Source organism: Adiantum capillus-veneris, chromosome 9 (assembly GCF_014529385.1).
Source record: "Adiantum capillus-veneris isolate H3 chromosome 9, ASM1452938v2, whole genome shotgun sequence".
Classification (NCBI taxonomy): Eukaryota; Viridiplantae; Streptophyta; class Polypodiopsida; order Polypodiales; family Pteridaceae; genus Adiantum; species Adiantum capillus-veneris.
Window position 1 is genome coordinate 126,515,155 of NC_140939.1, and position 21,943 is coordinate 126,537,097.

The 21,943-nt window shown below is 45.9% G+C and overlaps 1 protein-coding gene across 1 annotated transcript; it reads right to left on the reverse strand.

Moving 5' to 3' along the window:
* Positions 1–287: 287 nt before the first annotated feature.
* PSP (3-phosphoserine phosphatase) lies at positions 288–19,519 on the reverse strand. Its single transcript, XM_086520121.1, has 7 exons — positions 19,168–19,519; positions 2,452–2,584; positions 2,236–2,343; positions 2,063–2,156; positions 1,396–1,545; positions 1,236–1,289; positions 288–654 (listed from the first exon to the last, which is right to left on the reverse strand). The coding sequence occupies exons 1-7, from the start codon at positions 19,382–19,384 to the stop codon at positions 532–534; spliced, it is 879 nt and encodes a 292-aa protein (XP_086376247.1). The 5' UTR covers positions 19,385–19,519; the 3' UTR covers positions 288–531.
* Positions 19,520–21,943: the final 2,424 nt, after the last annotated feature.

Sequence of the window (21,943 nt, forward strand, 5' to 3'; positions counted from 1 at the left end):
ACGTTGTGGTGAAGATACGGTGGAGGCAAGAGGTGTGGGATAGTGATAAGGCGAGGAGGATGCGCTAACAGTATTGCCATATGGAAATGTATGGAAACAACTATGCCCACAATCAACACAATAGATAAGCCCCGCTAAATCTACACTTAGTTTCACATTACATTCGGCATGCAAATTTGAAGATGTAAACGACCTTAAGCCCACATCTTCACTTTCAAAAATCATATTCTCTTCATACAATCTGATGAAACTCCAGATTTAATGAGTTTACATAGCTATATCTGGTGTAGAAAAACTTGTCATACAAGCATTTGGATTCAGACAAATTTTGAGCTCAAAGTACTCAAGAACCTAACAATTACACATATATTCCCCATTTGTTCATCTTGTCACAATGAGTGTAAATGTATACCCTATCAAATCAACTTCTATTGCTATTTTTGAAATATGAGAGGTGAATCTGCATTCCTGATAGCTAATGAATAGCATTTAAAGAGGTTATCTTCTACCTCAGGGGCAGTAACATCTGATCTAAAGAGACTCAATCAGATCTCTAAAGTTTAGGACACACCAATCAGCCTGTGCTGCAACAGGCACTCGGAACTGCACGCCTCCAAAACAGACGAAAATGTCTGCCCCTCCGGGTTGGCGAGCCTATACCAGAGGAGAAAAAAAACAAGGTGAAAAATCACAATAGCCTACATAAGAGAGAAAGAAAGAGTGTGTGACCCACTACTCGATGTCCCTCTTATTCAAATGGGAAAACAAATGTCTACTGTCTCTCACATGGCCTACATACACATAAGACAATGCTTAGTTAATGCCCCTACAATTCAATAGCCCCCCTTCCTGACTTCCCTTCAACCATGAGTGCATTCACACACAAAGCCAGTTCACACTAGTCGGACACTGCTCAGGCGCCCAACCTGATGTCAAGAGACGTAACAAAAAGTATGAAACTTTGAATGGCTTCATATGAAGTCATTAAAGATATGAACATTGAAATATAACTAGTATAAAAGTTTGAATAGCTTCACATGAAGCCATTAAAATTATGAATAAAAGAAACATTAGAAGTTAACTAAAATATGAAAGTTTGAATAGCTTCATATGAAGTCATTGAAGATGAGAATGAAAGAAACATTAAAATATAATATGCACGCCTTTCTCCCGTCTTCTCTAAGGCCTCTTTTAGAAGGCAAAAATAATGTGCTTAGAGTGAAGTCCAGAAGTACCTCAAGGTCCGTTGCTCCATCACCGATCATGACCAACTTCTTGTAGCCAAATTTCTGGCAGGCAAAAGCAAAGCTAATTTCTAACAAAAGTATGGTGTCCCCAACATGCTTGAAAACATTTAAAGGCAACACAGCCTTGAACTAGTTTAAATGGCAAGACCTGCTTGAGATGAGCGATGGCTGCAGCCTTTCCGCCGCTTTTCGATGTGGGTTCCTTGATGTCAAAACCAGCATAACTACCATTCTCATTAAACAGCAGTTTGTTGGCAAAAATGTTTTCTTCTTGGATGCGAAGAATCTTTGCCACAGGCTGTTAATTAAAAGCAAAAAAAGTTCACGAGCTGCTACTTATTTTATTGCACTTTTTGCTTGTGTGACTCATGCTCTTTTGTTTCAAACTTCATTAGGACAAAAAGGGCTCAGAGGTATGCATGACGACGTAACCATAAATTGTCTGGATTGATTTTCCTTTACAATAAAATCTGGAATGAATCCATGGTACATGAGATAATATCTCAACATCACACTTGTGCACGGTCTTAGCTGATCAGAATAAAGTTTTTAACAAAAGGAAAGTATCCATTATCTGTAGAAAAACCTTCCTGCTCTTCAAGTGCACAAACATCAGACTAATGAAATGAATTATTGCTATATTGATGAACACATGAACCAAACGATCATGCTGTGATGAAGAGTCAAAGCTTCAAGTCACATCCAGGACTGATCATTGTGATGCATGCAAAGTATTTACCATTGCAATACCAAACTGGCTCAAAACACATTATCCTAGCAACATATGCGCACGCTGCAAGAAAATACTGACTTACAGCTATCATTTGCCGAAATCCACCAGAAATGAGGTAAACTGCCTTCCCTTTAGAGTGAAGCTTTCTAATGAGTTCTTCGATTCCTGGAGAAATCCTAAAGAATATACAATCCATGAGAAAAATTTGTCATCTCTAAGGGCAAAGCTTCAAGCTCACAGGCTGTGACTCCTTACTTTGGAGGGTTACTTGCCAAGAAACTCTCCACATCCATTAAAGAGGGCTTGAATAAAGCAAGTCTGGCTGCCAATGCGTCTTCAAAAGGGACAGATCCGCCCATAGCCCTATCTCACGATCAGATTAGAAGAAAGTTAGTGAACTATGCATAATTACTTACTCAATACATAAAAGTTAAAAGATACAGACCATTAAGCATAGTGCAAGATGGTAACCTGGAAGTCCAAGCAGCTACAGCTTTCCCTGCACCACAAAATTCTCCTAAAGCGTCTATGCCCTCATCCGTGCAGACAGTGCTATCAACATCAAAACAGACAGCATCTGCAGCTTGCCAAATTCCTAATGTATCTGCACAAAGAAACAAGTGTATAGACCTTTACTCTCACAAACGCAACTAAGGACTATGTCACTCAATAAATCATATCACAAATGAACCCCACGTGAAATCTCTGTGTTTGCAGAACTGTAGTAATGTGTATGAGATCCCCTGGATGGTATAGGTGCATGTCATCGTTAGGAAGTAAAGGATCTGTAAAGTCATCAAGACTGAGACATGCATATCAAGTGGCAAGTAAGAGGAATGTAGGATGAACCACTGTGGAGGGGAGTAGTGCGAGGTAATGTGAGACTGAAGAACGCGTGTGCGAGACTGACCCCACAAAAATGAATGGCAACATTCTTGTGGTGCCCTCAGCCAGCCGAGGCGTCCCACTTACTGCAAAGTGTGTGGAGAAGCTTTAACCCTATGCTGGTGGTGCAAAGGTAGTAGTAGAAGGCTCATTGCTCAGAACGTGTACTGACAATATGGACACCTCTTCGATTTCGGACTCGTCAGTATGGGCTGAGTTGGTTGGCTCAGGCCTAGGAAGGCCTGAGTAAACGGTCTCAGTATCTGTAGGCTGAGCTGAAGTGGCGGTAACAAGCTTGGATACTCGAGCGAGATATCAATAGCAACACACATGAGAAACTACAACAACAGACCTTGAAATAGACACAGAGAAGAGGAGAGTCAACACAAAGGGGTGGAGTTCCGCTTCCAGATGCATTGATCCCAAAGTTTGGCGCCCCTTTTGGTACTTCTTTCTTTATTACTTCATTAAGGTAAAAATCCGGGAGGGCTCTCACTTTGTTTCCGCAACTAAAATGCCATAGTGAGCCTCCCAAGGTTGTATTTAAAGGACACTAGCCTCAAAACGCATCATACATGAAAAGCTTGGGTTCGAAAAGCTCTCGGGCCCTAGATTAGCGCCCAAAAAGCCTGCCCCGTGTGTTGCAGTTGTTCGTACAGGACTTTTGCGAAGCCTCCTTTAAACTGGCAAAAGGAGTGTCTAGATCCTGTGTGAACTGATCTACTTCAAAAATCTTGTCCTTGATGCTCAAATAGGTGGAACCTTTCTGACACCCTCATCAATCTCATACGGCGCCTTCCCGTAGATCTGTAAACAATGTTGTTATAAGCAAACTCCACCAGAGGTAAATACTTCTCCCACTAAGCCAAACAAGTGCGTACAAACTCATCCACGTCCTTTTCGTGTTGAGGCCAATAGAAATACTTTTCCACCCCTTTGGAGGTACTCTCGATGCCTCAATGCCTAGCAAAAGGAAGATTATGGCACTCCGTCGACACCTTATTCCTCAAATTCCGTGTCACACACAGCATGATTTTCCGCATCAAATAACCTTCCTTGATAGTATAACCTGCAATTGTCTCCCCGCTCTGTATCCGGTCAAAGATGTCTGCAATATCAAGATCTGTAGCATATTGATCAAGCATATCTTCAAAGTTCTGCTGAGATGGCCGATACTTGTGTCTTCCTAGACAATGCGTTTGCCACCAAATTCTTCTTTCCCATGATGTAAACGATCTAGAAATGAAACTGGGAAAAAACGTTTGCTCATCTCATTTTCTTATCCGAAAGCTACTTCTAGGACAAGAAGTATCTCAAACTCCAATGATCTGTAAATACTATAAAATCTGCTCCAAGCAAGTAAGGTCTCCACTAAGTTAGAGCGTGTATCACTTCTGACAGTTCCTTCTACCCTCTCAAGTCTAGAAAACATTCTACTTTCGTAAGCTATGACATAGCCCTCTTGCATTAAGAACCCTCCCTAACTGCTACCACAAGCATCACATTAAACCTCAAAAGACTTTTGCAAATCTGGTAATATCAAAACAAAACCAGTCGTCAACTTCTCTTTGAGTGTATTGAGCACTGCAATTTCGAAGAGTCCCCAAGTAAACGGAACACCTTTTTGAGGGTATGCAAAGGTGAAGCGATCTCTGCAAACTTTTTAATGAACCGCCTGTAATACAAGCACAAACCCAAAAACCTTTGAACTTTGTACACATTCTTTAGTTCTATCTGTCACAAAGACGGGCACCACGTGCCAATAGAAAAGAACAGACTGAACAGACTTTTAGCACTTCATTAACAACAGAACTGAGAGAGAGAGAGAGAGAGAGAGAGAGAGAGAGAGAGAGAGAGAGAGAGAGAGAGAGAGAGAGAGAGAGAGAGAGAGAGAGAGAGAGAGAGAGAGAAATGAAATGAAATGAAATGAAATGAAATGTTATATTAACGTCTTCAAAAGGCCAGAATGACCTATGAGACCAAACTGATACAAAAGTGGTAAATCTGTTACAATGTCTGGGTACCTTAGTACTAAAGTACGAAGTGTGAAAAGTGTGAAAGTGTGAAAATAAATGTGAAAAACTAAATACAAAGTATTAAATAAACTTCTTAGGAGCATTCTGGGTGTCTGGCTAGAATGCTTCTAATCCTTTGTTGTAGTCTCCTCCGGTGAAGTGTGCTTCTGCATCTCGGTCGTGGTCGTCTCGATTTCCTAAGCTCAATCGCCTTGTTAATGAGGGTGCCTTTGGTATGAATGTGGGTACTCCTTTGTGCTTGCTGCTGGCCTCTTGCTTCTCCTTCCACTCCTGCTTCTCTCGATCTGAAGAAATCTGTGATCTGCCTCTGAGGCTGTAGTGCTCTTTGTCTTCTCATTAGATTATCCCTGTGCCGATGTAGTTCCAGTAGGTACAAGCCTAAGCATCTTTGTTCTTGGTATTGCATGACTCTATCTAGAGGTCCAAAGCCTTCTTTAAATAGGCAATGGAAATGCCCACGTATCTCATAGTATACGATGCAATGGCATGTAGTGTAATTCTGTCTCCAACTCCATTCCGCATAACTTGCAAATTCTGCTCTCAGGTGGGATTCCCCTAAATCTGCCAAATTCAATTTCCAGCTGGTGTGAGGACGTACGAATCTGACCAATAGCACATCTCAAACCATGAGACAAGTGGGTATCCATGCAGCTCGGGCAAATCACAAATCCATCTTCAGATAGCTGGAGAGAGAGAGAGAGAGAGAGAGAGAGAGAGAGAGAGAGACGACAGCGACACGGAGTGGCGGAATTCCACCCCAGAGAGTATTGGCCCCAAACCTTGGCACCCTTTTCGGTATTTCTTTATATTGCATCAACTCAGTACAAGCTGGTACTCCAGACTCTGCACCTTCTCCAGGAAGCATGCTAGAGAATGAGCCCTAACCTCATATTTAAAGACCCTTGGCCTGAAAAGCAGTTACAGTGAAAAGCCTTCAAAACTCAAAAGCTTCTGGTCCAAAAAGCAAAGCCAAAAGCTGCCAGCGTAATTTACGGAAATCTGCACAGCCTGCCACATCATCAGCCAACACAAAACACGAAAATCCGTACAACCTGCCACATCATCATGCCAGTGCAATTTTCATCTGCCACCTCATCAACAGCTACGTAATTTTCAGAAATCTGTTGTTGCTTCTGCTTCTTCTAGAGTTTAGGCCCCTCGGCCGGTAGCTCCGTTCTTCAGTAGGTCAACACGTCAGCAGTTTGTTACATCTCCCCTTCTTGAAAGAGAGTAATCGTCCGCGATTACAGCATATGTGCAAAACAACTCAAGTTAGCTCCAAAAAAAATTTTCGAGGGACATTCTTAGGGACATTCAGTTTGCTCTTTTTGTTAAGGAGTTGGCTTCTCCTTTCGGCTTTTATGATCAAGGAGTTAGCTTCTCCTTTCAGCTCTTTTGATCAAGGAGTTAGCTTCTCCTTTCATCCAGATCGGAACTCTTGATATTCCGGCGTAATAAAATTAGCCATAACACCCAGACCGCACTGATCTTCCACGGGTGTCTTGATGCACTAAAATTACATACCCGGGCAATCTCATCCAATTAGGAATATTCAGTAATTGGCACATCACAATGCAACACAAATGCTTACATATGCATGTTACAAGACACAACAAACAGCGCCGCAGAGCACTCCCCCGAGACAAACGGTCTGCGGTATGAAGCTACTCAACGACTACCTCCTCACTCCCCCCGCAAATAACATAAAACGGTTCGGGCCATGAGCTCAGAGGATTGTACAACCAAATGCTCTCCACACCGCAGTCTGCGTCGTTCAAAGGTTCACGCATACAACCTAACGCTCCCCAGACATTGGCCTGCGTCGTTCGGAGGTTTTCTAGCATACAACAGAACGCTCCCCAAGCATCGGCCTGCGTCGTTCCGAGGATTTCAAACATACAATGAAACGCACCCCAGGCATCAACCTGCGTCGTTTCGAGGTTCAAACAATACCAAAACAATATTTCTCACTTCTCCACCCGGAAGTAAAATCACCAATCAATGAAACCAGTATTAAAACCAAAGTGAAACATTTCAAATCGGCACCAAAATAGGTGTCACGTGACACATCCCAACCCTATGTGTCCGTGGACAAGCTACACCATAGCAGGGTTCCCGTCAGTCAAGTCAGTTTAGAGTAGCAGTCATCTGGCACTTTTGTGAGTCTATTCGTAGACCGTGCATGCCCAGTCACTTAGCATAGATGCATATCCTCCGGTTGCGCATAGCATGATCATCGGAATTCCCATCAGAATCCATTACCATCAGTTAGGGGAATTTTCCAGTGCATTTAGCCTATTTTCCTATTTATTGGGATTTTCACTTATTATTTTTAAGTGACTTTCCTACAAAAGTAGGTAGGGCAATTTTGCTAAGTTAATATATAAGCAAACCCAAGTTAGCACTTTCTGGCAAAAGAGGCAACAGGAGCACCTTGCTTCTCAGCAAGACCAACCCCCGCGACTACTCTGGCGTTTCTCCATAGAAGACCTAGTGTTTTTGCATCAGATCAGCCTTGGCGATTTGTGCACAGCAGATCAGGCCCGGCGTCATCACGACACAGCAGATCAGCCTAGCGTTTTTGCATTTGCAGAACCCCGGAGACAGAAGGACCAATTTCAGCCCCTAACGTTTTTGGATTTCAGCAGCAAATTAAGACCGGCATTATTCACCTAAAGTGTAGCAGATTCAGCCCGTAAAGACCATCAGTTTTCAGCCCTAAGAAACCTCATTTTTCAGCCAAGAAAACGCTGCCAAAACAGTCATTTTCAGCCACCGAAACAGTCCCAAAATTCAGCGATTAGAAGATCACAGATTTCAGCCATCAAGTCGTCGTCATCATCACCGTCGTCGTCATCGGCATAGTCCCATTGCATCAGTCCATTGCATTCGCATTGTACGCATTTGTGCAATCAAAGTAGACCACTCTCGCCGACGAGAGTGGCGCCTTCAGAGGAGGGTTTTACAACCTCTAGGTGTCGTATCTCTTCTCTCTCCTTCTCTCAGTCTCATACACTTGCACGCACAATCCACTCACTTTGTTCGTGATCATAGCACTCTCCATAAGACGGAAAGCTCTCTCCTTCCCTAAGAACTAAAAGGAACCTTGAGCAATAAAGATCACTAATCTTGAGAAAATACAACATTCATTCCGCTGCACCTAACAACAGGTTTAAAACAGATACCATCCATTTCAAACAAATTTCAAACAAGATTCCAAACAGATCAAACAGAACTTAAACTTAAAAAGCAATCTCGACATCAGTCAAGCTCGAAAAGTCGACTGACTTTCCATCCTTAAACCTGCACCAAAAATTAGGGTTAGGTTCATTCCATAAGTTCGTAGCCGATAGATAGCAATCGCACTGGACCTCCAAGGTCATCTGCTCGTGAAGAGACATCTACTGAGAGATGTCGAGAAATTTCAAGTTATAATCTCCTAGGGTTTCCATGGCAAGCATTCCAGGATACCCCACTATGCCAGAAGTTGCACTCCGAAGGAAGATGTCAGAAACCATAAAACTTCGGGCAAAATTTTTTCTTGAAAGCTTGCCAAGTACTTGGAGTATGCTGCTTGGTAGTTATCAACATGTGCATAGCACTGCCTCTGAGAAAAGCACTGCCTCGAAACAAATCTTGGATCCTTCTCTTATAAGTGATCTTTATGGCTTATGCCCTGTAAGACAAGAGCGGTGAAGACAAGAGCGCACCCGATGCGCGATGAAGTAAGGGTAGGAGTGGCTAATACCTCAAATCAAATTCCAAAAGCTCTGTCTGCTATTTTGTAGGACCGGTATGCTTTCAAAAAAGCACACGCCTGATGCTCTGATACCACTGTCACAAAGACGGGCACCACGTGCCAATAGAAAAGAACAGACTGAACAGACTTTTAGCACTTCATTGACAACAGAGAGAGAGAGAGAGAGAGAGAGAGAGAGAGAGAGAGACGACACGTGACACGGAGTGGCGGAGTTCCATCCCAGAGAGTACTGGCCCCAAACCTTGGCAACCCTTTCGGTATTTCTTTATATTGCATCAACTCAATACAAGCCGGTACTCCAAACTCACCTTCTCCAGGAAGCATGCCAGAGAATGAGACCTAACCTCATATTCAAAGGCCCTTGGCCTGAAAAGCAGTTACAGTGAAAAGCCTTCAAAACTCAAAAGCTTCTAGTTCAAAAAGCAAAGCCAAAAGCTGCCAGTGTAATTTACGGAAATCCGTGCAGCCTGCCATGTCATCAGCCATCACAAAACGCGGAAATCCGTACACCCTGCCACGTCATCATGTCAACGGAATTTTCAAAAATCTGCCACGTCATCAGCAGCTACGCAATTTTCAGAAATCTTTTGCTGCTTCTGCTTCTTCTAGGGTTTAGGCCCCTCGGTCGGTAGCTCCGTTCTTCAGTAGGTCGACACGTCAGCAATTTGTTACACTAGCCAATTGTGAATGATCTCTACCTTAGCTGGGTTCATCTGTACCCCTCTGTTGAGATGATGTGTCCCATAAAGTATATCTCTGCAAGAAAAAATTCAAATCTCTTTCCCGTTGATCACCAATTTGTGTTTCCACAGTGCCTCGAAAACCTGCAAGAGATGTTTCCTGTGTTCTTCTTAATTGTTGAAGAATGCAATGATATTGTCAAAGAATGTGCCCACAAACTCCATATACTTCCTGAAAATCCAGTCCATCATCCTGTTGAACGTTACAGGAGCATTTGTGAGACCAAAAGGCATCACAAATACTCTTACAATTTGAAGGATGTCCTGAGACCCATGTGCATATATTTATAGGCCCTTGGTCCCCCAAAAGCATCTCATGAAACCGGCCAATACATAATACGGGCGGTACAACTTCAACTGACATTCTATAGGCCCCAAAGACTTGCGCCCCTTGCAGTATTTCTTTATTCAACTGAAAACAAACGATTCGACCACTTAGACAAAACTCCCACCAAGCAATCACAATCTGTCAAGGGCTGAAATTGCAGGTTTTTGACCCAATTTCAGAAACATAATGGCACCAAAAACTTTGTAGGTCAAAAAGTGCTAGTCTAGGAGGAATTTTTCTTGCATTTTAAAAGCTTTTCGGTGAGCTGTGAGTCAATATCAGCATGCTGTAATTTGTCACTGATAGGTGCCAAAACTCCTATATAACCACCCCAAGGCTTCCCGGATGTTATCTTGCAGTTTTGGCACAAAACCCTAAACCTGCAAATAAATGCAGCAAGCTGTAATTCTCTGTTTTGGATCGTTTTGAGCAAAGCAAACACGTCTATGTGTTGGGCTCCGGCTGATTTGGAGCTCCCGGGGTGACGGTGGGATGGTGACCACCCGATCTCGGCTAGCCATGGCACGGGCCACGGGGACGCACGATGGACCCGGTTGGGGGACGACGGACGATGGGACATAGTCCTGACCTATGTTTTCTCCTCACCACACCGTCTAGGTACTACGGACGCGTATGGGGGTTTGAGAGCACCCGGTAACGGGAGTGTCCCCCTCCACTTCATCACGTGGAGGTAATCGGGGGAGTCCGCCACGCACGGGGACTCCATGACCCAGTTTTGGGGCCGTCGGCTCGTAGCCGGCGGGTCTCTTCGGCGAGCGTCGGCAAGGCGCCCCATGCGGACAGGTGATCCGTTTTGGACGTTCAAGTACTCCACGCGGAGGTCTTGACTGCCTCTACAAGCTCATCTATGCACATTCACGAACGCGCGCCCGAGGCGCTCCTCGTTCGCAGACGAAGGCTGCAGCAGATTCGTAGTCGGTTTATTTTGGCGAGCGTCGGCTTGGCGCTACGCGCGGACAGTATGTCCGATTTGGACGTTTAGGTGCTCCACGCGGAGACCTCGGCTTCCTCTTCGAGATCAGCCATGCACACTCATGAACGCACGCCCGTGGCGCTCCTCGTTCTCAACCGACGGACTGCTGGCAGGTTCAGCCCACCCCGACCTGAGGCGGTCCGGGGCCCATTTCGGCAATTTTCCAAGATAGCCCAAAGTGGCCTGAGAGAGTTCCAGAGGGACCTCTTAGATATGCGCTCAAGGCCCAAATAGCCTTGTTCGCTCAACTTGAACATAAAGACGCTTCCGCACTCAACTAAACTTCAACTCCGCGCGGTGCCACCAAGGCTCCCGCGCGCGTCAAGTAAGACGTGATCTCGGGCCGTTTTCTGGACGAGCCCATCAACGAGCCACCAAAGGGACTCAAGTCAGTGGATGCGAGCCTCCCAGCATGTGAGCTCTAAGTTGCGGGCCCTTGGCCTCTGGGTGAAGGTGTTCATCTTGAGTGTCCCGGGAGTCCCCGTAACACTTAGTATCAGAGCTAAACCCGCGATATCCAACGGCGGGGCAACAAAAGCAAAGTACGCAAAATCTACTGTCAAGATGATCACAAATGTGCGAGCCAGCGATGCAAACGCACTGGGTCACCAGGAATGTGACCGAGGTTGCAAAGTAAAGCGACTCCAATGGAATGTGGGAAGCCCGGCGGCAGATGCCCAACCGTGGCTCAAGGTATACACAGAAGACATGCCCATCAGGGGTACTTCGAGTCGTTAGGATACGTCGGCTCCAAATTTTCTTCGTCGGGGGCTCTAGGTGAAGAGACCCTCCACGCTAAACAAGCAGCAAATCAAGAACAAAAGCAGCGGCCAGTCATTGGGCAGCCGCGGGGACACAATGCGAAGTGTACCCCTTCAACAATCACCTACAATCGGCCTCCAGTTGGATCGGCCCTCAAGATATGCAATTTCTCATCAGTCAGGCTCGTCAGGAGTCGACAAGCACCTTGTGAAGAGGTAAGCGGACCCGGAGTCAATTGTGGCTATCAACCATTGAGCTTCAAACTGGTATTGGTAAGGCTTGGCAGATCGGCCCAAGGTAAGGGACCGACTCATTCAGATACAGCCTCAACTGTCAACAAGGATAGCGAGGTGACTTAGCATTGGCACTTCAAGCCTGCGTGGCACAGGCTCAGAGTCACAGCGGCAGTGGCTCAACTTCAGAATGCAGCATATGCACATAGACCCCTGTGGCAGGGTAACGAGAAGCATGGCAGGCTGTCCCTCGTTCAGAACATGCAAACCCAACATCATCGAGCTAAAGGGTACAAGGAATGAAGACGTACAGGGAGTGTGATCCTTGACATGAACATCGACAGCAAGTGCAGTTGACTACAAGGGCTTTGAGCCCAAATAGCAATCAAGCTTGGACGGCATCTCCAGCTCAAGAAAAGCAAAGCAGTTCAGCGGCCAAGGCCTGGGAACTTAGCCGTCATAGCAGCGGAGCTAAGTGTAGCTCTCACCAGAATCACCTGGGCAAGCCCCCGTGAGAAATCGGAACAAATAGCGCCGTGGATGGAGGGCGTGTTAGAAATACTCCACCCTCATGCAGCTTTGGGGCAGGAACCTAAGGACTGGATTGAGACCACTTCAGAGGAAGTAAGCACAGGTACAAGGATGCTACCACAAAATGTATCAAGACAAAGGACACAACGAAGCCGCGAGCTACAAAGCACCCGGGATGGGACGGGGTTGCTCATCCTTCTAAGTATCTCCTGGATTGTGTTGGGTGCAGTTCAGAGACGCGGTGACTTGACGTAAGACAACACAAAGCAGCCAGCCACCAGCCAGAGTTTATCCTAAGATGACCAAGGCCTGCTTCGGCGCAGTCAGAGCAAAGGAGTAGAGCCAAGGCTTCTTCACCGTGAGGGGACAACGAGATGTCACCCCAGCATGTAGTCCAGTGGGACTCTCTCGAGGTCAGGCTAGACAACCCCCTCCAAGCAGCAACAGCAGCAGCAGCGAGGTAGGAGCCAAGGAGGCCCTCCTCATCATCGGCAAAGACAAGCCGGCAGGGAAAGAGCCGCGCTATATCAGCGTGAGGTCGAGAGTACCTCTTGAGGAGAATTCAATCGGCAAGAGAAGGCAAGAAGACCGGATCCTAGCCCCAATCATCAGCGGTTGAGCCCGGGGCTTCGGCAAAACACCCGAGAGCGGTTGAGCCCCCTCGAGGCAAAACACCCCAACTCAATCAGACGCAAGCAGCAACAAACAAACAGATCATCAAAAGTAGGACCGAGTGCCTGCGGACTATCAAGCTACAGCGAGAGCCTCAAAGCAGCGAAGTGAACTTCAAAAGCAGGACAAGTGCCTGCCGAATATCAGGCTACCATGAGAGCCCCAACAACACGCAAAGACAGGACCTTCACAAGTAGGACGTGTGCCTGCAGACCATCAGGCTAGGTAAGAGCCAGTTAGCATCAGCAAAGCCGGGGACCCGATTTCGACTCGGGTGGACCGAGCACCAGCCAGACCAGCGAAGCCGGGAACCCGCAGTGGGTAGACCGAGCACCAACCCCAACAGCGAAGCCGGATACCCGCAATTGGGTAGACTGAGCACAACAGCAAAGCCGGGGACCCAACTCGACTTGGGTGGACCGAGCACAACCAAACCATCGAAGCCGGAAGACCTTGAAGTGGTGGACCGAGCACCACAGCGAAGCTGGAGGCCTGCAAGCGGGCGGGCCATGCATCTTTTTCCTTAGCACACAGATTCGGGGATAGCCCCCCACAAAGACGGCTCAACGCAAGAGCCACATGAGGAAGGCCTCCTCTCAAGAAGGCCGGAGGTTGAGTGATGCCTCCCGCAGTGACGGTCTACGAGATAGCACTGCTCATACACGCAAGCCAACATCAACCCAATCAGAGTGGGCACATCTTCCGCAGAAGAAGGCAATCAAGGCTAAGGATTCAATTCAGCAGAGTACTTTACTCTCCATGGAACGTGAAGCGAGCAAATCCTTTTCGGTGCTTGGGAGTTGCACCATGTAATCAACTCACCTTAACGCGAAGTGGACCTTCGTCGCCATCCAGGAAGGAATCAGCACGAAGTCAGACAAATCAGCTTCCAAGAAGCAGTGGGGATCAATGCACCTTGGTTCTCACACTAAAAGACGAGCGCTGCATGGTCACTGCAGCTACAGGTAAAATATCCGGAACAGATAGGTTCCTTGGCATGGATCATCGCAGCTAATTGATCTATGCCCCTCAATGTACATACATCTATCATTCAAGCCCCATCAAAAGTGCCAAGCGGACTTGGTACCCACAGCTTTTTCTGCATTCAGCAAGCACGGCTGTTTGAGATAGACATTGCCTCATCGGTAAGACCGCTCATGCAGCCCATTTTGGATTTCGTAGACGCACGTAGCTCTACACCCTCCAAAGCGCTAACCAGGGAAATTCCAGCCCTAACAGTGCTACTCTCGGGACGAGAGTTCTCTAAGGGGGGGGGGGGGGGGGGGGGTGTATGTTGGGCTCTGGTTGATTCGGAGCTCCCGGGGTGACGGTGGGACGATGACCACCCGATCTCGGCTAGCCGTGGCACGGGCCGCGGGGACGCGCGATGGACCCGGTTGGGGACGACGGACGATGGGACATAGTCCTGACCTATGTTTTCTCCTCACCACACCATCTAGGTATTTTGTGACTCTGGAGGTTTCTTGAGGGCTAGTTTTATTGGCGTATAAATGGTTTGCTGCCAACGCGTATGCACTTCGTCAATCTAGTGTCGGGTAAAAAATTTTGCATATTGTGGATCCTTTGCAAACTTGAGCATCTGCTGTGCGCATTCATCAACCTGTTGTTGACGTTGCATCCATTAGTTAATACTACGTAGGCCGAGGTGGCCCGTATTAATCCATTCGAATTTTCCGTACCGCCTCCCGTTTCAGAAGTGTCAGGAGGGTTGGTCTGATTTTTATGTTGATCTGATTTTTATGTTGATCTGATTTTTATGAGATTCATCGTTTGAATCCATGTGTGTCGCTGTAAGAGGATTGGATTTCCCGGTAGAAGAGAAATCGGTCGTGCTCTGATACCACTGTCACAGGCTTGGGCACCCCAAATCAAGATTCTGGCACGAACACAAGAGAAATACTTAAATGTAAGGTGCAACGGAATGAATGTTTGAACTTTGCTCAAGATGAGTGCTTCGAACTGTGCTCAAGGTTCCTTATGTTCTTATGGAAGGGAGAGCCTTCCGTTCCTTTAGTGAGAGAGTGCAATGGACACAAACAAAGTGAATGGACACAGTGAATGGAAGTGCATGAGACTGAGAGATAGAGAAGAGAATACGACACCAGAGACGTTGTAAAACCCTCCTCCGAAGGCCCCACTCTCTATGGCGAGAGCGGTCTACTTATGATTGCACAAATCTCTACAATGCTTGGACTTGCCGACGATGTCGACGACGATGAGGACGACGACTAGAAGGGCAGAAATCTGGAAACTCTAAGGGCTGAAATCTGCAAGTCTTTATCTGCTGAATTCTGACTCTATGTCGATGACGACAATGCGACGACGCGCTGAAAACGCAGATGCTGAAATCTGCGTTCTCCGGGCTGAAACTGCAAACTTCGATGGATCCCACCGTGCGGCGAGGAATTGCTGCGGGAAGGTGAGATCTGCGAGGTTCGGGACTTGATCTACTGTTTCTAAAGGCTGAAAACTGAAGTCTTATGGCTGATTCTATCGCGATGATCTACAAAAACGCTGAGGTGGTGCTGCAAACCAAAAACGCTAGGGCTGAAATTTGTCCTGCTATCGCCGGTGGTTCTGCAAATGCAAAACGCTAGGCTGATCTGCTGTGTCGTGATGACGCAAGGGCTGATTTACTGTGCACAAAACACCAAGGCTGATCTGATGCAAAAACGCTAGGTCTTCTGTGGAGATAACGCCACAGTAGTCGCGAGGGTTGGTGTTGCTGAGAAGTTGCCTGTTGAGCAAGGTGCTCCTGCTGCCTCTTCTGCCAATTAGTGCTAGCCTAGGTTTGCTTATATACAAACTTACTCAATTTGCCCTACCTAATTTCCAACAAAAGTCACTTAAAAATAATAAGTGAAAAATGTCAAAAAATAGGTAAAATAGGCTAAAATCACTGGAAAATTCCCCTGAAGGATTCTGATGGATTCTGATGGGAATGCTTATGATCATGTTGTGTGCAACCAGAGGATATGCATCTACACTAAGTGCCTGGGCATGCACGGTCTGCGAACAGACTCATAAAAGTGCCAAATCACTTCCTATTCTAGACTAACTTGACTGAACTGAACCCTTGTCATGCTGTAGCTTGTCCACGGACACATAGGGTTGGATGTGTCACGTGACATTAAAATACTTTAAAACTTGAGTCGACACGGTCCGCCGGCATAGTTCGGTGCCAAAGGTATTGGCCCCAAAACCTGGCGCCCCTTTCGGTATTTCTTTATTATATTAAAGCTTGAGCAAAGTACAACACCCGAAGGGGTCCTCCACTCTCAAACTTTGCGTCCAGATGCTCCTAGAGTGAGGCCCCTTGGGTCCTTTTTCTTCTTACAAGGGATGCCAAAAGCAGAGCCCCAAAAGCAATCTAACTCAAGAGCAATTGGTCCAAAAAGCAACTGGCTCCAAAATCTGGCCCAAAAAGCACCATCGCAATTTGCGAAATTAAGTACAATCTGCCACGTCAAAAAGTGACTCTCATATGATCATTCGTGGTGAGGAGGGTCTTCATTCTTTACCTCTCATTTCTCATGTGCAAGCGAAGCGTGAATTGCGAAGAGGAGCACAAGCGGCATTCATTTATGCCTCTCCACTCACTCAGGCATTCAGGTTTGTTTACCAAGTATGAGCACCTCTTTTTGCAAGATGATCTTCCACCCCGTCTCCCTCCCAAGCGGCCGGAGGACCATCCCATAGAACTCACGGAAGGGGCACAACCAGTCAGTAAGGCTCCCTACCGTTTGAACAAGACTCAAGAGCGGCAACTCATAGAGTTGGTGGACAAAGGATTCATACGCCCTAGTGTAAGTCCTTTTGCTGCTCCTATTTTATTTGTCCGCAAGAAGGATGGTTCGTCTCGTTTGTGTGTTGATTACAGGGCTTTGAACACCTTCAAGAACAAGTTTCCGATGCCTCGCATTGAGTATATCCTCGATAGGCTCAATGGGACAAAGGTTTTCAACAAGGTTGATCCTCAAAAGTGGATACCATCACGTAAGGGTATTCGAAGGCGATATCTACAAGACCGCCTTTCGCACAGAGCGAGGGAAATGGGAGTATGTGGTTTGCCTTTTGGATTGATAGGTGCCATGGGTACATTCAACCCTCTCATGGTAGGCCGTTTTGGCGATATGATTGGCGTGTGTGTGTTTATCCTTCTTGATGATATTCTTATTTTCTCTGCATCGTGAGAACATGAAAAGGATGTAGAAAAGGTTTTAGCCCGTTTGGATGAGTGTCAACTGTACATTGCAACTAAGAAGTCTGAATTTTTTCTAACTGAAGTTACTTATCTGGGTTATATTATTTCTGCAGAAGGTGTCAAGCTTGATCCCGCAAAGGTAGAACAAGTTCGTAATTGGGATTTGCCCAAAACTGCAAATGATGTGCGTTCTTTTCTTGGTTTATGTCAAGCATATAGTTCGTACATAGAGAGTTTTGCACGCATTGCCGCACCCATGACTCATGTTTTGAGAGGGGTGAAAACTCGCCGACAGTGTGTTGTTTTTCCCAAGGCAGTCGTTGAGGCTTTCGCAACTCTCAAGATGCGGTATAACAGAAGCATCATGTCTCATCCTTGCCTCTTGGGACGATCCCTTTGAGGTATGGACGGATTATTCGTGTGCGCTCCCGTTTGTGACACACCGGCTGTGGGGCACGAAACCCTAAAAGACAGAAGCTTGAACCTTGAAAGGGATTTTCGTAAAATGCGCTGACATGCTAACGTGGCAGATCATAAGGATGCTGAAATGGCTGGGCCGTACGGAATTTTTGCGATTTACGTTGCAGGTGCCACTTGGCAGGCTGTACTGATTTTTGCAAATTATGCTGGCTGCTTTTGGGAATCTTCAACGCTAGCTTTTGGGGATCAGAGCTTTTGGGTAAAAGTGCTTTTGAACTGATTGCTTTTGGAACTCTGCTTTTGGGCATCCCATGTATTGTTTATAAGAGCCCTTGGGGCACTCTACAGACCATCTGGACGCAGAGTCAAAGAACAGAGGTCCCTCGGGAGTTGTACTTTGCAATGATTAATGATAAAGAAATACCGAAAGGGGCGCTAGACTTTGGGGCCAATAGCTCTGGGCACGGGACTACGCCGGGGCGTGTCGACTCTCTCTCTCTTTCTCTCTCTCTCTCTCTCTCTCTCTCTCTCTCTCTCTCTCTCTCTCTCTCTCTCTCTCTCTCTCTCTCTCTCTATTAAAGTTCAGTCATTTTGAAGTTTCTGTTCATGTGTTGCTATTGATTTCTCCCTTGGAGTGTCCAAGCCTGTTACAAATATCATGCACTTCTTCATGTTGAAGAGTTTTGGATGTCACCTCCTTGGTTTCCCATCTAAATCTAGAAAGAGAGGACTCTTTGTGGTTGTGCCCAGCCTTGTGGGCTCTTCTAAATTTTGCTGGGTCCTTTTTTGACAACTTGGTTATCTTTTCTAAATACGAAGAAGATCAATCACAAATTGTTCATGAATACCAAGATAAGTAAGTTCTTTATGGCAAAGATTCACTACCTTGGGCAATATCATATCCAGCAAGAAGAGCAAGTTCTTTATGACAAAGATTCACTATTTTGGACATATCCGCAAACGGTATTTACATAAATCCGAATAACAAATCAGAAGTGGCCTGTTGGACTATGAATCTGAGAAGCAGATGCAATGGGTCAATTTTCTCTCCCTCTTTCCTTTTTAGATTCTCCATATTAGAGGGACAAACAACAAGGTTGCTAATGCTCTTTCTTGCCAAACTAATGCAGCTGCTGTCACTACCGTCACTCATCCAAAGTTTAATATTCTAAAGGACTTGCACCCTCTGGAACTCATGTTTGCAGATATCTTTGGTATGCTAATGTCTAGACTTTCTGTCATACCTTCTACATCATTGCAAGTTGTGCATTGTCCGAGCATTACAACCCAAGGTTTTACGCTACAAACAAACAAGATACTGATGGCCAGCCCACAACCAATGGGTCACAAAGACGGTGATGACAGATATCAAAGTAGCTGCAGGTCAAATCTACCCATCATAGGGATGCTTGTACAGACACTCGATAAAAGACTTAGGAAGCCTCCAAAATGCTCCTTGCAGAAAAATGTCGTGTATAACATCAACACAATTCCCTAAAGCTCACACCATAGATTTTTGCTTGGCTTTGTTTCATTGAAACACAAATCCATACTCGTCAATGTATCAATGCAGAAATAAGCTCAACAGAGAGAGATGCTACCTTGAGATGGAGATGGGCAAGGGGGAGGAGAGGAGATAGAGGCTGGAAGAGTGCTGGATGCCCGCATGATCAGATGACCTACACTTCGGCGTGGAGGCAGCACCCAATGCTGCTTACGCGATCTCGAAGAGAGCCCTGGAGAGCAGGTTAAATGGCGAGGCCTGGAAATGGAGAAGGCGCCTACAACCGTGCAACTGCTCATCAAAACAGCTTCCATCGCCGGATCTTGGGCTGAACAGAAACCCCAGAAGGCGACCGAGCGGTTGCTATATGTGCGTTCCAAGATGCTGCATTTCGAAGTGTACTCGGCCTTGAGGAGGAGGTAGTGGGTTGACAGGGACGATCACCTCTGATTAGGAGCCAATAAGACATAAAATCAATTATTCAAAAAATCTCTTTTTCGGTTCACAAATTACAATGCTGCACGATCTCTCTCTCTCTCTCTTCCGATGGCGCAAAATAAAACAAGTATATTGAATTTACACTAAATCACAATTAAAAAAGCTAGATTTATGTTAAACAGGAATATTCGAATCTTCATTTACTTAGTTAAGGTTTGGAGAAGATTCAAAACATGAATCCATAGCATTTCTTAAGGATGTATGAATTAAGAATTAAATTATATGTAACAAAGTGTGCCAGATTAGTTGGGCCACCACTTCCTTCTCAGATTAGTTGTTGAGCAGCCCCAGTAGTGCCTCGTTGGGTGGGGGCCCTTTAAGAGGGTTGTCTGGAGACTCGTTTTTTGATCTATGAGAGGAGCTTGACTTGCTGCTAGTTATGTTGCAGAAGGGGAGGGCTGCCTTTGTCGTTTGGATGAGAGTTGTCCCGGGAGGGGGGCACCCGACTGCCCTATCCCTCTCAAACTATGTTTGGTGGTGCACCACTAGACTTTGTTTTTTATGGAGGGCATGGCGGCAGCCCTGCTTCTGCGTGAAGCTCAATCGCTCGTGAAGCTCAATCGCTCGCCTTGCTTGTCAATTGACTGGCCTATCCCTCTCAGACTATGTTTGGTGGTGCACCACTAGACTTTGTTTTTTATGGAGGGCATGGTGGCAGCCCTGCTTCTGCGTGAAGCTCAATCGCTCGTGAAGCTCAATTGCTCGCCTTGCTTGTCAATTGAGGGAGTAGATCTCCGGCGGGCAGGTCCGTCATGGCAGGGTGGTCTTGCTTGGTGGCACCGCAGGTCTCCTCCGACGAAGTGGGATCCCCTTCAAGCCCGGCTTGGGCTTTGTAGACGGTGCTTGGCTCCCAGTTAAAAGCTTGTGGCATCTGAAATCATGGACTCCGTAAGCAAGGTGATGGAGCTCAATGGCTCCCCTCTTAGGTAGCATTATTCTGGTATGTGGTGTTTCTTTTTGCTAGTACTATCCGATTCATGTGCTTGGGAGACTGCTTGTCCTATGGCAGAGGCTAGTCGTTTGTGGCAGCCCACAGGCCAGGAATGGTCTTCGTCAATTATGGTTTTTGATATGTTTGTGTAGGGGCCCCTGTAAATCCCGGGTTGTTGTGGGGTCATTTGCCTTTTTGAAACTCATGAACCCCTTGTAAATATTTTTGGATCCATGACTCATTGTGAGCATGGTGATTTGTATGTCAAGTAGATTCTAATTCGATAGATTCCACTATCTGCAAATAGTGGAGGTAAGCCCAACATGGAGCTATAAGTGGTGCTTAGTTGTAAGGCTTGCTTAAACTGGCTAGACCAAAGGTCCCTAACACCTTAAGGTTTTGGGGACAAGATGGCTAGACAAGTTTGTGGCCACACGTAGTTAAACATGTATGTGCAAAAAAACGGTATTAGAATAGGTGACCTTTCTAATATCAGAGTCAAGGTTGTGCGGTAAACCTAAGAAGCCCAAATTTTGAGTGTAACCCAAAGGCCATGAGAAGTTGGTGGCTACTTTACCTCCATCCTAGTTTGAGGGGAGGCTCTCTAAGTAGCAGCAGGTTATTGAAAAACCAAAAACCCTTGGTTATGGAGGAAATCTAAAACCCACGGTTGATGAATAAACCAAACACACTCTCCATCAAGTCCTCAAGGGTGCTCCAATCAAGGGGGGAGCTCCGTACCCTAGAACCTTGAGCTCTCCCTTTACCTTGCACAAGCCATTCTTGCATTTGTGCTCAATAGCCGGCTGCCTCTGGCGCCTATTACACAAGGGTTTTTCCCCCAATCTCATCCGCCCCAATCCGGATAATTTTCCAAGGCATTAACGCTATCAAATCTTGCTTCATGTGCATACACACATAACCATAGTGTGTTTACTTCAAGACATTTTTTCCTCTGGTTATGTTATAGAGACCTTGAAAGGTCAATTTTCATTCCATAAAGAGTTTTTTAACTCTCAATGGGGGATTCATATGAGTGTGAACTCCATATGGGATTATAAAAAGACCACTCAATCATTTCAATCCAATCCTACGACATTGTCTCTTCAACAAAGTTAAGATGATGAAGCTTTGGAAGAAAAAGGACAAGCAAGGATCAACCACCAATTTATCTTGGCATCTCAAGCCGTGGTACTACGACTCGCAATCGTCGTTGGTTTAGACCCTCTCCTTGCAAAGAACATGGAGTTATATAGCCTCGATATCAAGGATCTTCACACAACCTCTTTCATCTCGAGGAAATTCTAGCCTTCTCAAGGTGCTCAAAGATACTGAGAAAGATCACCAAAACATCTCAAGGCTCTTGAAGATATTGAGAAAGATTACCCAAATATCCAAGCACAATACAACAATTTGAATTGGGGACCACTTTCTCTACCTAATC

What these genes read in the sequence shown, in the direction of transcription:
- PSP (XM_086520121.1), bottom strand. Translation starts at nt 19,384, where the DNA reads ATGGAAGCTGTTTTGATGAGCAGTTGCACGGTTGTAGGCGCCTTCTCC. An exon ending in GTAGCTGCTTGGACTTCCAG is followed by an intron (nt 2,344 to 2,451) that starts GTTACCATCTTG and finishes ATCGTGAGATAG; the next exon opens with GGCTATGGGCGGATCTGTCC. An exon ending in TTGGCAAGTAACCCTCCAAA is followed by an intron (nt 2,157 to 2,235) that starts GTAAGGAGTCAC and finishes TATATTCTTTAG; the next exon opens with GATTTCTCCAGGAATCGAAG.